Source organism: Pogonomyrmex barbatus, unplaced genomic scaffold, assembly GCF_055798465.1.
Source record: "Pogonomyrmex barbatus isolate J1 unplaced genomic scaffold, ASM5579846v1 scaffold6, whole genome shotgun sequence".
NCBI lineage: Eukaryota > Metazoa > Arthropoda > Insecta > Hymenoptera > Formicidae > Pogonomyrmex > Pogonomyrmex barbatus.
The window spans coordinates 3,134,217-3,150,407 of record NW_028297160.1 but is presented as its reverse complement, the minus strand read 5'-3'; the positions used below and the strand labels follow the sequence as shown (position 1 = coordinate 3,150,407).

The window sequence follows — 16,191 nt, the reverse complement described above, 5'->3', positions numbered from 1 at the left end:
TGCTTTCGTAACACGGATTGAGGTCGACGGCGACAGCGACCGTAACGAGAACGACGATCTCGAGCATCCGGTATTATCCCGTATTGTGAATGATAGATTTATCTTTGCAAAGTACATATACGTTTCTAAATATTCTTACAATTTCGCTTTTCTATTCTATATTTTCCCTTCTTAAGTAATTTTGTTTTAATATTTACTTTAATTATCTTCAACTAAAAAAATCTGCGAGAACTTCACAAGTCCATGAATTCATGATTCATCGCAATATCCGTGTTCGTAAAATGTCACCTTTTCATAAATTCCCGAATTCTTCCAGTTGCACGCATCGTATACGCAAAGCCGGGCGTATTCCCGCGCCGCATCGTGTAACCGCGTCCTCGTCGCGACGCTGTGCGGCGTGGTGCGGCGCGACGCACTCGGCCGCTTGTCCGATATGCGCGTTTACGTATGTGTGCGTTTGCGGCGGCGACGTCTCTGGCAGCGGTGGTGGGAGACTTCATTCAGTGCACTTTTCACCGGCCGTTATGCGCATGCGCCAATCGGCCGCGCGTACACACGCTACTCACGCTGACTCCCCTCTCACTTTAAACAGCGGCGGCGGCAGCGGCGGCAACGGCAACGGCAACGGCAGCGTTTTCCAACACGTATGCACGGAAGCGTACGTATATATTGTACATGCACGCACGCGGAACCTTGTACCCTTTATACAATCGCATATGAATACACGAGTACCATGAATATGTGCGTAGTAGCGTCCGCTCGCACGGTCTCTCTCTCTCTCTCTCTCTCTCTCTCTCTCTCTCTCTCTCTCTCTCTTTCTTCGTGTATTCTTCGCGTGCGAAAAAAGTACGAGCGTCACAAAAGAGAGCGAATGCGCGAGAAGGAGGCCAGTGCGAACGGCCGAGTGACCGGACCAGCGAGGGAGGCGCAGGAGGAGGAAAGAGGAAGGACCACACGCCGTTTGCCGGCGCTGTGTTGCTATATCGCGCGGTCCCTCGTTGGCAAAGGCCACGCGTTTTCAAGGCATCGACTGTTATTTTGGGATTATAAAAAAAATTCAAGAAATTAATATAATTAAGATAAAAATAGATTCTTAATAAATTTTAACAAATTGTAATAAAGACATATAATACTGCGTGTAGCACGCTGAAATATTCAAAGCTTTATCTATTGCGATTTCGTTATCACAATATTCCCAATATCAGTAGTAGTATAGTAGTAATGATGACCCAGAAAAAGAAAAAAATTCAATGGTCGATAAGCCTAAAATCTTATCTCTGTGAAACAGCCGCATTTCTTGTCCATATCCGGAAAACAATCTACTTGCTTAAGCCTTGATGTTATAAAATTGACAGACTTTGCAAGCATGTCATATTAGAACACGCGAAGTTCCACTATTGTCTACGATTTGATTGATAAAAGCGCAATCGATACAATTTAATTCAGTATGTATAAAAAAACATCTATAGTATTGAAATTCAATTGTCAGTCGATAATACGAATATGTTAAATTAAATTTTATGTTTAATTTTATATGTTAAATTTAAAACATTGCCTATATTACATTTGCGACAGTAAAATATTACCTAGTGAAATATTACCTAATTAAATGACGTGCTTAATTAAATGATAAATATAGTTAACAAGTATGTATTCGAAATTTCGATTAAACAGATTTGAAGTACTCGAACAGGTGCACACCAGGAGGATACGATAAGCGCGCGTATAGATCGCAATGAAAGCGACCAAGATAGACGTGTACAGTGTACAAAAGCAGATGCGTGAGACCGGCGAACAGGGAATTAATTACGCAACTGGTACCGTCAAATTGGTTAGTGTTTCGTCATAATTATCATGTGTACATTATTATATAGATCAACAGTTCTTTTCACGGAGTATAGTATACTATATGCTTTCTATCACGAATTCCGAAGTGCGCATCGACGATAACCTTTACACGGCCCATCGATGCCGTTGCGGCACATAATAATTTTGCGCATCGAGACGAGCCAAAACAACACCGACGCGCGTGCGTGTAGTAGTCCCAACAAAAGCAAGGAAGAAAGAAAAAAGAGAAAGAGAGGGGAGAGGGAACGGTACGTCGTAAAGTGCGGTAGAATGTACTCTCTGACGTAGGGCCCCGTATTGCTTGGCGCGCGTTGCATTCCCCCGCGGTGCATTGACTTCGCCTCCCCTCCAACGCTTTGGCCAGCGCGCCGCCACCCTCTTCTCCTTCCCCTTCCTCGCTCTCGTTCCATCAGCCCTCTTTCCTTTCCCCTTATCGTCCTGTCTCTTTCTTCCATTCGTTCTCTTCTCCGCTTCTCTCGTTCGAGCCATCTCTTCTCTCTCTCTCTCTCTCTCTCTCTCTCTCTCTCTCTCTCTCTCTCTCTCTCTCTCTCTCTCTCTCTCTGTATGTGTGTGTCTCCCCCTTTCTTCCTCTCCTTCGCATCGAGTTCTTCCACGCCGCCGGTCATACAGCCGCACCTCACCCCGCTATTCCCCTCCGTCGGTGCAAACGCTTCCCGGCACAACAACAACATTCCTTCTCTCTATAGCTCCTTCGTAGCGCCGAGACTCCGCTACCAGACCCGACGTCTCTCTCTTTCGTTCCTTCTCCTTCTCTTTCGTCCCTTTCCCTCTTCTTCTTCATCTTCTTCCTCCTCTTTTCCTTTAACGTCTCTACACGAGTAAAAAGAAGAGACGGAAAACCGCGCTGTTGAACGGCTCCGCAAAACTGGTCGCCCGCGAATCGCATGTCCGTTCGATCGACTTGATGCCCATCGGACGAGACCGCATAGTTTCGCCACGTATATTGTTCTCGTATATTCTCGCTCGATACCCAAGATATACCGTTCGATCTTTTTCTTTCCGCTATCGAAAACTCGCGTGGAAAGATTGAAGCGAAAGTCAACGAATCTTTATTCTCTCTTTCTCATATACGTGTGTAATGGAATACGTTAGACGTGGATCGAAGAAAAATGTATTTTATTATATATTAAAATTTTTGTAATAAAGGAATCGATTGTGCGAAATAATGTCTACAATAACAAAATTATTATTTATTTTGCAAGAAAATTGAGCGATATAAAAAACACAAAAGTTCGTTCAAAAATCATCGTAAAAATAAGATATTGCAATTTTATAAATCTGAGTAAAATTTTTAATAACATTTTTTATAATTAATTTTTAATAAAATTTCTTCAGGAATATTTGTAGAGCTCATTACAGTTACGTGAAAATGAATTTTGAAGAACAATTGCATTCTAATTAGAAAAATAATATCTTGTCTCAATTAATTAAGATTTTATTAACATATGACAGTGTGTCATAAGCGGCCAGAAAAAATTCTTTCAGGCGCCACGTGCGCACCTGCTCAGCTTTCTATAGTAGTCAAAAATTCAAAAACAGATCCTATCGCCTTAGAATACAAGTTTTAAACTCGGGGAATGTTCCCAAGAGAGTACGTGCTACTGGGACAGGTGTCACTGCGAAGACTAATAGCGAACTCACTCATCCGCACTACATCGGATTAGTAACTATTTAGTGACACATTAAATATCGTTATGTACGAAATTATTGAAATGTCAAATAAATGTAACATAAACATTTCAAACGATCATACAAATAGTCAACAATGAATATGTTGTATTATTTAGCGGAATATGCATTAATGATTTTATCATCAAAGAAATAATATGCCAAATATTGCTTAGATTTCATTCACGGAGCAGCCTTGTATCCTGATCCGATGTCCTAATCCGGTGTAATGCGGCAAGCACAGACTTAGGGACATAGGAACAAAATCCTAGTTTAAGCAAGAGATGTGAAAACTTTGAGATGCGAAGAGAACTGTTCTTCATTATATTCCTTTCTGTTTATTTCACATATAGATATGTATCTGTAACATGTTATTTGTGCTGTGTGATAACCAAAATAAAAAATCTAAACACACAAACACACACACACACACACACACGAACACATGTACATTCTCTTGTGGTTTTATGTGTGCGACATCCTATATGAATGACGAACCCTTCCGGCTGCGAACGTGCCTTCTAACTTAAGCTTCATCCTTCTATTCTTAAGTCCATGAGTGCAAATGATTGAATTTCCCATAAAAGAAACTCGAAAAGAATCCTGGTGATCCGAATCGGATCGGTAGTTATCCAAAAACTAGTTTCCGTATGAGTAAAGAAAAATAAGACTTCCTTCATTGAGCCTATCTCTCTCTTTCCCTCTTTGTCTGCCTCTTTCTCTTTTACTTATTAGCTTAGTTAGTATAAAATCCCAATAATCTCAATAATATAAGTCCTAATCCTTTTTTTCTTCAATTTTCAAAATATTACTTTGATTATTAGACATCGTCACTGAATTTTATTGCGCTCCTATCCGAAAATTATATTGATTATTATAAAACCGAACATACTATCTTGTATATTTCCTGTAACTTTGATGAAGATAAGTTGATTCAAATTTCTTTTCGTAAAACACTTAGTATGTTGTAAAAGCAAATTCGATTGGGATTTTAATGTATAATTTGATACAATTGAATATTTATTTGACATTTATTGACATTTATTGTGGATTAGAAATGGCAATATTTTATTTTTCTTATTTATTTCGTTTTTTTCTTCTCTTGTTTCCCTCTCTCTCTCTCTCTCTCTCTCTCTTCTCTTTTTTTTAGGGGTACAAATGATTCATTTCACTAATTTTACATCAATTTTTATCAACGTTTTCACAGAAAATGATTGTAACCATGATATATACCATCATCTAAAAATTCTTGTAGCTTTGGAATTTCTCCTACAGTTAGAAATTGTTCCCGTGTTTCTTTTTTAAGCGAACAAACCCAATATCCATATGTTTATTAATTTTATTAACACTAAAGAATAAATAAGCGCGACTAAAAGTATCTTTATTCTGCGTTACGAGTTTTTGCTCTTGAATCCTGATTTTGTTGTTCTCCGTTAGTATATTTGTCTCTGGATAGTACAATTAAATCGCTAGAATCTGAAACGGTGATAGAAGAAAAAGGAATATTGAAAAATAGAATATTATAGAAATTTACAGGACAAAAAAGGAATAGCAAAACAATATGCTCCGTTTGCGCAAAATCAGTATATGATCAAGAAGATTTTGAGAATTTTGATCATAAATGGCCTAACTCAGAGATTGGCAGAAATTTTTCAAGTTATGTATAGGTATTTTTCTAGACCAAAACGGTAATGTTTGTAATTTTATTAAAAACCCCACCTGAGAATCTAAATTTCAAGTTATGTTTAGTCTTCTTTATTTTTAAAACATAACATAACAAAGATTTTCATAAAATTGATTATAAAATTTTCTAAAAAATTAATTAACTTTGCGCCAGCGAAACAATTTTATTAAGAAACTGGATTTATATTTTTAGATGAGTTGCATTTTTTCCATTTCTTAATTTTTAATTTTGTATAAAATGATTTTTCAATAGAAAAAACTGTTTTCTTGACGGATATTACATTTTCATTCAAAAATCAATTTTTCATGAATTTTTTTTAAATGGAAAGAAGTTACTATTAAGAATAATAAAAAGATTATTTTAGATTATTTAATTAATTAAAGATATTTTTAATGAGTTGAAATAAAATTATAGATTTTTTTAATCAAAAAGTTAATCATTAATTTTGGCGCACTGTTAATTATAAAATGGCAAACTTGCATATGGAATTTATTAATTGAAAAGTTTGCATTTATTATTACTTTTATTTTATTTTGCATTAAGAAAGCTAATTAAATTACTGCAAAAGAATTCTTTTATAGTATTTTAATCTTGGTAAAATAACTTTTATCATCTTCCATTCATTATTACAATTAAGAACGTACATTAAATTATGGAGTTTTACTCATTTGCCTAACTGAAGAATTTAAAAAAAAAATGTTAGAAATAAAAGAATAATTTTTTATCGGCGACTTTACATTTTTTTTTTATGAAAAGATCCTGGTTTCCTAAAGTGCGCGAATTCGCATTTCTGACATGTTTCTTTCCCTTACAATCTCGTAACGTACAACTTATCGATACTATGAACATACGGAATTCACACACACACACACACACACACACACACACACACACACATTATACACACACACACACACACATCGACCATAGTGGTACCTGAAATCAGTCCTCCCTTATACATATATATTACACACACACACACACACATACACATACACATTATATATATATATATATATATATATATATATATATATATATATACATATATATACATACATGACTACGACGTCGTTCGCGCGCGCGAGAGGGGGAGGAAGAAAACGCCGTGTTCTTTATCGATCTTCGCAAACTACGGCGATCATGCGCGTAGTAGGCTGTTAGAGAAGTGTCGGCGTTCGTACTTCAGTTTTGGGCCAGAGGAATGTCCTGGGTCCGAACGAAACCCAAGTCGTTGTCCTATGGAGGTACAGGTGAATAAGGGGGCGTCTAAGAACAGGGCACGCACGTGTTGTGTACCGGGTGCCGGGATGAAAATTTCGTGCGGAATATTTTGCGTGCGTGCGCGCGCCTACTCCCGAAATTCCACAGGGAAAACTTTGTCTTGTCGTTCTTCTCATCCTCGTCGACATCGGCGTTGTCGTCGTCTTCGCCGCTACAGCCACCGTCGTCGTCGTGGTCGGCGGCCATGTTTGCGCCAGCACGGTAGGCGTTCACGGGCGGTACCGTTTCGCCGTTCGTTCTCCAACTACTTTGGAGAACACTTCTGCCCCCCACTCGCCGGTGCGCCGTTGCGCTCCTGGTGGGGCACCGTCGGCGATGTTCCGTTGATATCGCCTCCACCACCGCCGACGCTCCGCCACCACCCTCCCTACCCCATCCGCGGCGCCACCACTCAATCCCACTCACGCTCGTTCTCACAGCTCCTTTATGAGAGGGGAGGGTCCCCCGACGTCGCGGTGGGGCGAAGTCACACCGGGCGGGAAAGGACGCGCAGGGGAAACGGGTAAGGGAAGGGTGGCGAACGTGATCGAACTACACGGCATTTCGTCTTCCATTTCCTGCTCTTCGTCTTCGATTCCACTCGTCGAAGAGAGGACGAGCCGCCGCCTTCATGGCCTGCGATGATGGTGCGCTGCCCGCAAACGTCGTCTCGTCTCGCCTCATCTCTTATCTCGTCTTCCTTGTCGTACTCCTGATGCTTGTTTGCCTCGATACTCGGTGTTTTCTTCGTCCTCTTCTTCTTTTATGGCTTGCGGCTTCGAGAAGTGACTGTGTTGTGAGACCTAACTCAGTTTATGTATTTAATTATCGAACTTATTCGAGTTCGCTGGAATTTTACGGAGCCAAATGTGCCAGGATGCGCGGACAACGAGTATGAATAATTGATGAAGATAATCGGCCGTCTTGGAATTCGCGTTTGCTCTTATATTTTTCTTTTAGCACTTTAACGTTGGGTATATCATGTGCACGTTAAGGTGGACATATGTTGCTTCTCCGTATCTTGCTTCAATATCTTCGCAGATTTCTCTATCTTCTTCTTTGAAACTCCAAGCATGGATAGATGTTTGTTAAATTATGCTTACATTTAATTATCAAATTGAGAGTTTATCGACATTTTTTATGAATCTCGAGTCGGAATATATATGAATATATATGATTCTTAAAAACAAAATATGTGAAATCATTTGTATACCTTCTTTTTACAATAAAAATGTAAGAGCAATTAAGAATCAAGCGCTGTGTTATCGGTGCACAAAGATTTAATAAAACTTCACACTTCACTTAAAAAAATCATCATCCTCATTATTAGCGCTACAATCCGAGGTGGATCTTGGCTCTATGCTCCAGGATTGTCTCCAAGTAATCCTTATTCTTCTGCGTCTTCTGTGGATAGCCTTGTTGTCGCCACAGAATCCGACTGATCCTTTTGGTTGGATTGATCTCAACACATGGATTTTTTACGGGACCGGGAGCCCAGTGCTCATCCCTCTTCCTTTAGTTGAGCTTGATGGGACCAGCCGGAGACTCGAGCCGGAGACTCGATGCTTGATGCAATCTCTCCTGTCGTGCTGCAGGAGGATTATTTGTATATTTGCCAATGGCATTGGAGGGTGTCGCCGCTGTCGATCGGTACTCCAGAGAGATGATGGTCCTATTCTCTCGATGGATGCAGGTCGGACTGCAGCGGCGATACCCTTCGACGCCATTGGCAAATATACAAATAATCCTTCTGGAGCACGACAGGAGAGATTGCATGGCTCGAGTCCCGAGCCGGACCTATCCTAGGCACCCAGACGGAGTTACTTAAAAAAAATCATAATTCAATACATATTAATACATCAATACATTAATTAAGTACAGTAATTAATAAAATTGTACGTTTTGTCTTTTTTTTTTAACTATAGTTAAAAGTTATTAAAACTGTTAGTTAAAGTTTAACTAACAGTTTTAACTACTGTTTCAGTTTTTCCTGATCAAACTTTGTTGATATTGTTGCGTTCCTAGCGGTTTCTCATACACTTCACTTTCACTCACTCATTTGCGAAATGAGCAAAATCGTTTTAAAAAATGAACAAACTCTATTGATAAAATTAGAACAATCAAATGATAAAGATATTCATAGATAAAGATAAGTTCCGTCGTTTTCATATTTGCCAATCAACGACCCGTTAGCAAAGAGCGACTACTTTCATAGGCCACGACGAGCGGATTTATATTTGGTCCACTGCCTCTTCTCACAATATTCTTTTCAAAATTCTTTTCAAAATTTATCGTCCCGATTTTATCATAACAGATTCTTAGGAAATTTCCGGTCTCTCACTCTTTTACGTGAAGAGTTCACGCAACTTCACCTGACAACTTCCTGTTCTATTCTGAACTGCTGTTAATAAATTATCAGGCACCAATTCCTGTTTTCCGCTTTTTCTATTTGAGATAAGCCACTATAGAGATTCTTCATTCTTCTTTCTTCGTTCTTCAACTTGATTTTATGTATTTCTTTCTTTAGTTTAAGATACCATCATTTTGCGTGCTTTGAATTTGAATGATTTGGATTTCTTAGAAAGGGAATTTTTTCTAGAATTTTTGTGAATCATCTGAACATTTTTTCAGTTCCCAAGTTTCATCTTGTTATTCGCTATTACATCGTGTGAAAGATTAAAATGCAATTTCGGAACTTCTAGCACGAGCGTAGCATAGTAGACGGCGCACTAGTTTGCTTAGAGGTTTCAGATTCGATTCCCAATAGAACTGGAAAATTTTTCATATACACGTGGTTCCTCTCGGAAGATACTGGCAAGATATTACTCGGGATGGTTTGCCGATCTGTCTTTCTTCGAGGAAAACTTCTCTCAAAAATTTGCCGTTTGAAATTGACATTAAACTGTAAATATTCTATACTTGTAGATATTCTATATACTTGTGTGCAATCGATGCGTCACAATGAAAGAGAGACGTCTACCCCCCACTGATGACAGTGTGTAGCGTTTGAAGAAGAAGAAATTAAAGAATAACGCAAAGAAGTTTATTCATATTAATTTCGATTCTTTTTAATTTTATGTCATATTTATATATAATGTATTTGTAATAAAAGATCTAGTTCTGCTTATCGATGTAATGATGTTATATCGTATAAAAGATTAAAATGCAGTTAGGAATTTCTAAGGAGTCTCCATTTTAACGCTCGAGAAGAAATGTATCCTAAATTTGTTCAAAGTTCTCGGAAATTTCAAAAATCTTTACGGACGGATTAAAAATCTCGGGAAGGATCCTTTAATAAACTAAACTCTTTCTTTGTGATCGAATCGAAGAAAAAGAATTCTTCTTGTCCTTCCCCGTTTCTCACCAGGCGATTTGTTCGTTTGATTTCTTCCTAAACTACAAAAACATCAAGTGAGTCAAACCAAGAAAAGTGCGGTGATCAAAGATCCTAATACCGAATTGCTTATGCCCGTTTCCTCCAACGTGGGTCAAAATTTAAACCGAAGTTAAACTCCGATCAATGACATTTTGCGTTTCACCAAATTTTTAATACAAATTCAAGTTAATTAAACGACGTTTATTCTGAATGCTCATTTTTGATCGGTTAACAAGTTTGAACGATGTTTAAGCAGAAGACAACGCAAAACGTATGTGCATATATCAGTATTTGAGGGTATATGCAGTGTTCTCTGTTTCGTATGTGCAAAATTTAACGTTTATTATGGCATATTATAATATTTTATCATTATCCGATGATGAAGACATTATAAGATGTTGACAGAAGACTCAACAGATTTAAATTATGTATGAACTATTTTGACAATGTGAAAAAATAAAGCAAATGAGAATCAGCGCAGTTAATAGTGCACAGTTAACAAGAACTATTTTGAGGATTTAGATGACATTCGATAAAAATCACTCTCTCTGATTCTGTACAATTCGTTGTTCTTTCTTTCTTATTTCCATATTTTTATAAATAAAAATTGTAAACAAATTTGAATTCCAGAAAAAACAAACTAATCAACTTTTTTTTCTATAGTCTCCCGAGTTTCTTCATGAAGTTAAAGATTATTTGGGTTTTTGTTTGTTTGTTTTTTTTTTTTTAATCATCTCGATATTTTTATCGTCAAATGTTTCATCCTTTCCGTTATGCTCATTATGCACCAATCACATTATTTAATACAAATTTAATTTGAGTTAGCAGGCATTGGATAATACGTTCAGTTGAAATCAGAACCAAAATAAAGTTGAAGGAAAACAAATCAAGTTGATCGAAGATTAAACTGCATTCAAACTTGAACGCAATTTACAGGAACTCCGAATTGAACCACGTTGGAGGAAATGGCCATTAATGTGGTATCTTTAATTGTTATAATCACCTTAAATATTTTTATATTTTCATTGTATTCGAATCTTCGGTTGATCGTAATAATATATTCTATATGAGTACAAATAAAAAAGAAACATTATTATAAAAATAAATTGTTTGAAACTATATTAAAAAGTTATAGCAAAAATATGAAATACAAAGGATAGTAGCGAATTTGCGATACTATGATATAAAATAAGAATAGATCAATGATATTTTATTTCTTTAAATCCACTTATGCACGCTATGTTTATTACTTGAGATCATTAAAGGTATAATACTCCTAATATTTCTAGAAGCAACTATTCGATCTTAAATATTCGATCTTAAAATGTCCATCATTCTTGATAGTATAACATTGACAGTGATAGGAAATTTATTACTCTGCAAAATTCATCGTAATTATTTTGTAATTATTTTATCTCATTTGTATCAATTCATGCGTATTAATTTTTATTCGATATACCTGTTCCTTTAAAGTTTTTCCACAGATAAAAATCAAGTAACGTAAAAGACAATTCAGACAATTTTGAAAGCTAAAGTATTGATCCTCGATGTATCCATTTTTAAAAAAAAGGTGTTTGTAATTCGTATTTTTATTAACTTTTTATTAACTTTTTAATAAAACTTCAAATGACCTATGTTTATATAACATTTCTTTCTTATTTATACACATAGAATTAATAACAATGTTTGGAAAAAAACTGGAACATTCTGTACAATATTAGACACATTTCTTCTCGAGCGTTAAAATGGAGACTCCTTAGAAATTTCCTAAACTGCATTTTAATCTTTTATACGATATAACAGCTCATTACATCGATAAGCAGAACTAGATCTTTTATTACATAAATACATTATATATAAATATGGCATAAAATTAAAAAGAAACGAAATTAATATGAATAAGCTTTGCGTTATTCTTTAATTTCTTCTTCTTCAAACGCTACACGCTGTCATCAGTGGGGGGTAGGCGCCTCTCTTTCATTGTGACGCATCGATTGTACACAAGTATATAGAATATCCAAAAGTATAGAATATCTACAGTTTAATGTCAATTTCAAACGGCAAATGCATTTTAATCTTTTACACGATGTAATAGCCAACACATCGATAAGCAGAACTACATCCTTTATTAATAAATAAATGTGTACAATTAAAAAGAAAAACGAAATTAATACGAATAAACTTCTTTGCATTATTCTTTAATTCCGTCTAAATTTATTTAAATGATCTGATCTAAAGACTGCTTACAACTGTTTGTAGTCTGCTTGTAGACTGCTAAGCGTATTATAAACGCGTAGATAACAAAACCTATTAGAGTTACTACGCGCGAAAGTGAGTATTGGTAAAAAAAAAAAAAAAAAAAAAAAAAAAAAAAAAAAAAATGAGAAACTATGATTGGTTGACTACATGAAGCAATATTAGAGAAAAAGAACGATCGCACGAGGAAGTGAGATGATGTATGAGTGGAGCGCAAACATATCTTGGAAAGCGAATATGCGAATGTCAAACACCGTGGGTCGACTTACATCGGGAAATTCTAGCCAGGCATTCTGTTCGGGTTGCTGTTGAAAACAGCAACGCAAAGTTATTTCTCGTTACACTTGTCGCGCGTATCGTTCGTATTAACTTAATTAAGTTTGTGTTAAGTTTCTGTGAAAATATGCGATTTCAATGGAGAAATAGATATATCGGCGTGTTGGCTAACATTGCGAGACCGTGACATTAGCGGGTAACGGCCTTTTTATCTTATGTTTTCTTTTTTTGGCTTTTTTTTTTTTCTTAATCGTACATGTCCCATTGCGCAAGCTAACCGAAGATAATTTTACGTTTTGACGTAAGAGATCTGAATCGACCGCGATATTGCGCAGAATACCTGGCCGCGATCTAACGTCACCGTTCTCATTTCCTGTTGCAGGCAAATGGTTGGGCGTATATTGGTGGAGATGTTTCGCGCAGCGGTCAACAATAAAATAACGCTAATTGTCGAGGAGGTCATGCAACACGTGCAGCTTGTTATCGACGACAATGGTAAGACACGTCGCCATTAATTAAAGACTCATTTCGAAATGTTTATTTTATTTTTATTTTTTTTTTTTTTTTTCGTTCTTAAATTGCTTGTAAAATTGCTCGAACATTTGAAAATTGCAGTGAAGAACAGGTTGAAATAATTGGAGCCACTCGGGTTAACAGCAGAAAAAACATTTTGGTTAAAGATTACGTGTACGCTATTTTAAAGATTACGTGTACGCTTTTTTCTAATGATTATTACCGGTTGCCTACGTATTTTTTGAGTGTGTTTATTTCTTTGTGTACATTTACATGCATTTAGTCTTTTTATGTTAATCACACTATCGACAATCTTTAATGTTACTTATCGATAATTTCACTGCTTTTTTCTGTAATGTGGATATTGCTTTTATGTCGCTGAAGTCGCGAGAGCAACTTTTATCTTCTTTCTCTTAAATACAGAATGAAGAATAGCAAAAAATTCGTTCCACATTTTCTCTACACGATTGATGTCAACGTTTCATGTAGACGTTTGATGTAGAAGGATTGAAAATGTTCATTTCTGAGCCAAATCCTTCGCACCATTCACGCATGTTCTAAGAGAAAGACGAATATTAAAATTTTTATTCTTTAATCATATTCTTATTTATTTTATTACATATGCTTAATTAGCTTACGCTCTTTATTTTGTATCTTCGTTATTTGTCCTCTATTTTTATATAATAGTGTTGTGACAATATATTTCACTCTAGTTTTGAATTTTTCTATCTGAAATCGAAAATTCGGACGAATTTATATATAGTATATTAAATTATCTAGTGTCCAATTATTTATTATTTTGAAAAATTAATTTGCGACAAAATATGATAGAAGTATGATATACCTTTATACATTTTATTCTACTCACAAGTATTTTTGCATTAGTAGAGAGATGATCTCACATACGTTTTTTAATCTAAATAAGATTCTTTTGTTGATAGTTGATATGGTCTTACGAAAAATCGAAGTTTTCTCAATTTCAGTTTATCTGTATCTCTAGCATTTTAACAACCTGTATTATATTTCAAGTATGTTAATATGTTTCAATTGCTTTACATATACAATTAAAAAGTTACGTATGCATGAAAATTAGAGCATAATATACGTCATTTCAGTTAAATTATTTATATATACGATTTTTTTATTACAACTTAGAATCAATATTTACGTAAAAGGAAAAAATAAATTGCGGTTGAACATTTTTCCAAAGACACAATTGATAATTTAATAAAAGATCTTATTCTATGATTATATAAAAAATTTATATTTTTTTATCTTTTTTATCTATACTTTATCCTTTCTAAAAAAAGGTATTACATCGATATTCGCATCTCTCGAAATTATTGTTGCCGCTTTCCCGCGATGCCGATTGGTTCTCTCGCTGCGCTAACTTCGTGAATAGCTATCATTGTATTGATCTCACAAAGGATCGTTTTGACAATTGTGTGTCAAGAAGTTAAAAATATTAATGATATTATAATAGTATTATATTAATTTTTGCTCCTGTGTTAAAAAAGATAAATACAGACTAGACATTATAAGCACACGCGCAGCGTGATAAAGGAGACTTTATCACTAGATTTTGATGTAGTCCATAATCTTGATAGAGTAGAAAAATTCACCAAAAATCGATGTAACGAAATTATTTATCGTTTATAAGTCAGTCAAGTCAATCAAGTGAAAAAATGCGATCTTAAAAATGATCCAAAATTATAAAATCGTCAGAAAAATCTTATTTTTTTTTATTTTCTTCTTTCTTTTTTTTTTTCCTTTTCTTTTCTTTAATTAAGAGAAGCCACTACAATTATTTACTTAGATGTACAAGAGAAAATATAATCATTTTGATAATTTTTTTGCTGGTAAAAACTTGTAAAATCATATATGAACGAAGCACGTGCCACTCATACCAGCGTCAAGATTCGGCTCCATAACTCAAGTCCGCCATGCTTCCACGTCACCATTCCCGCGCTTGGCTATACTGCGAATGTTTATCTGTTAAGCTATATAATGAGCTATATATTGAGAAAAGAGTTTTTTAATCTTCACATAATACTGTGATCCATCAAATGATAACTCAATGATAACTCTATATATTAATTGAATAGGTCTGCAAGAATTGAATTTGTTCGGTGCGGTGATTCTCGAGATATTTTCCGATCACCGATTTTGAAAATGCGTTTAAAGCTTCAAGTTAAGTTTACAACTGAATAAAATGCAAATTTTTTAAATTATACAGAATCGTCAAGTCCAAATCCATATGATAGTGTACATTCTAAATTATTTGTAACTTTCAAAACTTCACAAGCACCGAAACCTGCTCTTGCCTGCTGAGTTTCCTGTTGCGCATGGAAATTTGAAATTTTGATACACAACGTCTTCTTTTTCAACATCTTTATGACCATTTGGGCCACTACTCGCTCCAAGTTTGAAGCTCCATAAAAAATACTAAAATGTGTATACCTGACGATGTAAGCAGCTAATTCAACAGACTTCCTATTTCCACTTGGAAAATAATTGTCGGCCTGATTTTCGAAATCAGTTGATTTAAGTTTTTATTATTTTGAGTCCTACGCATCTTTTTCATAATTCAGTTTTAATAATTTAGATCTTCATATGTCGATTTAAGTATAAGTGCTACATGCAACATGACATATTGTAGTCATGTCGATTTTAAGTATATAAATATACCAATGGACGACATGAATTCTTTTTACAAATCATCGCGCGAACATGAGTTTCTAAACAACAAGCACAGATTAAATATGCCCTATAGAACTCTTCAAAGTATTATCAAATAACGAAGAATGTATAAAAGAGACGCTTAACTTACCGATAATAGCATATTGCAAATCTGATTGAGATTTGTATGATACAATTGAATATTTATTTGATAATTTGCATTCTCTTACATTTGCATTCTCTTACATTTGCATTTGCATTGCATTCTCTTGCGTAACTTAAACACGTCGATTTATATATCAATGGCCGATATGAATTCTTTTGAAAAACTACATATCACTTACTTGAAATAAATTCAGGTATGCATTCCATTTAGATAGGCTGCGTGAAAATCGAGTATTAAAGTATTTAGTAAAGTAATTTTTTTGCTGGTAAAAACTTGTAAAATCATGTATGAACGAAGCACGTGCCACTCATACCAGCGTCAAGATTCGGCTCCATAACTCAAGTCCGCCATGCTTCCACGTCACCATTCCCGCGCTTGGCTATACTGCGAATGTTTATCTGTTAATATAGCTATATAATATAGCGACCCTTATCGCGTTCT

The 16,191-nt window shown here is 35.4% G+C and overlaps 1 protein-coding gene across 7 annotated transcripts in view; it reads left to right on the top strand.

Annotated features, from left to right (window-relative positions):
* Positions 1 to 16,191, top strand: part of LOC105429002 (serine/threonine-protein phosphatase 4 regulatory subunit 1) — a 145,676-nt gene that overhangs the window by 109,270 nt on the left and 20,215 nt on the right. For all 7 annotated transcript variants that reach the window (XM_089082606.1, XM_011641642.3, XM_011641643.3 and 4 more), the window contains one exon: positions 12,775 to 12,887. In XM_089082606.1, the coding sequence (XP_088938732.1) occupies positions 12,775 to 12,887 (113 nt within the window). The remainder of the gene's footprint in view (positions 1 to 12,774; positions 12,888 to 16,191) is intronic.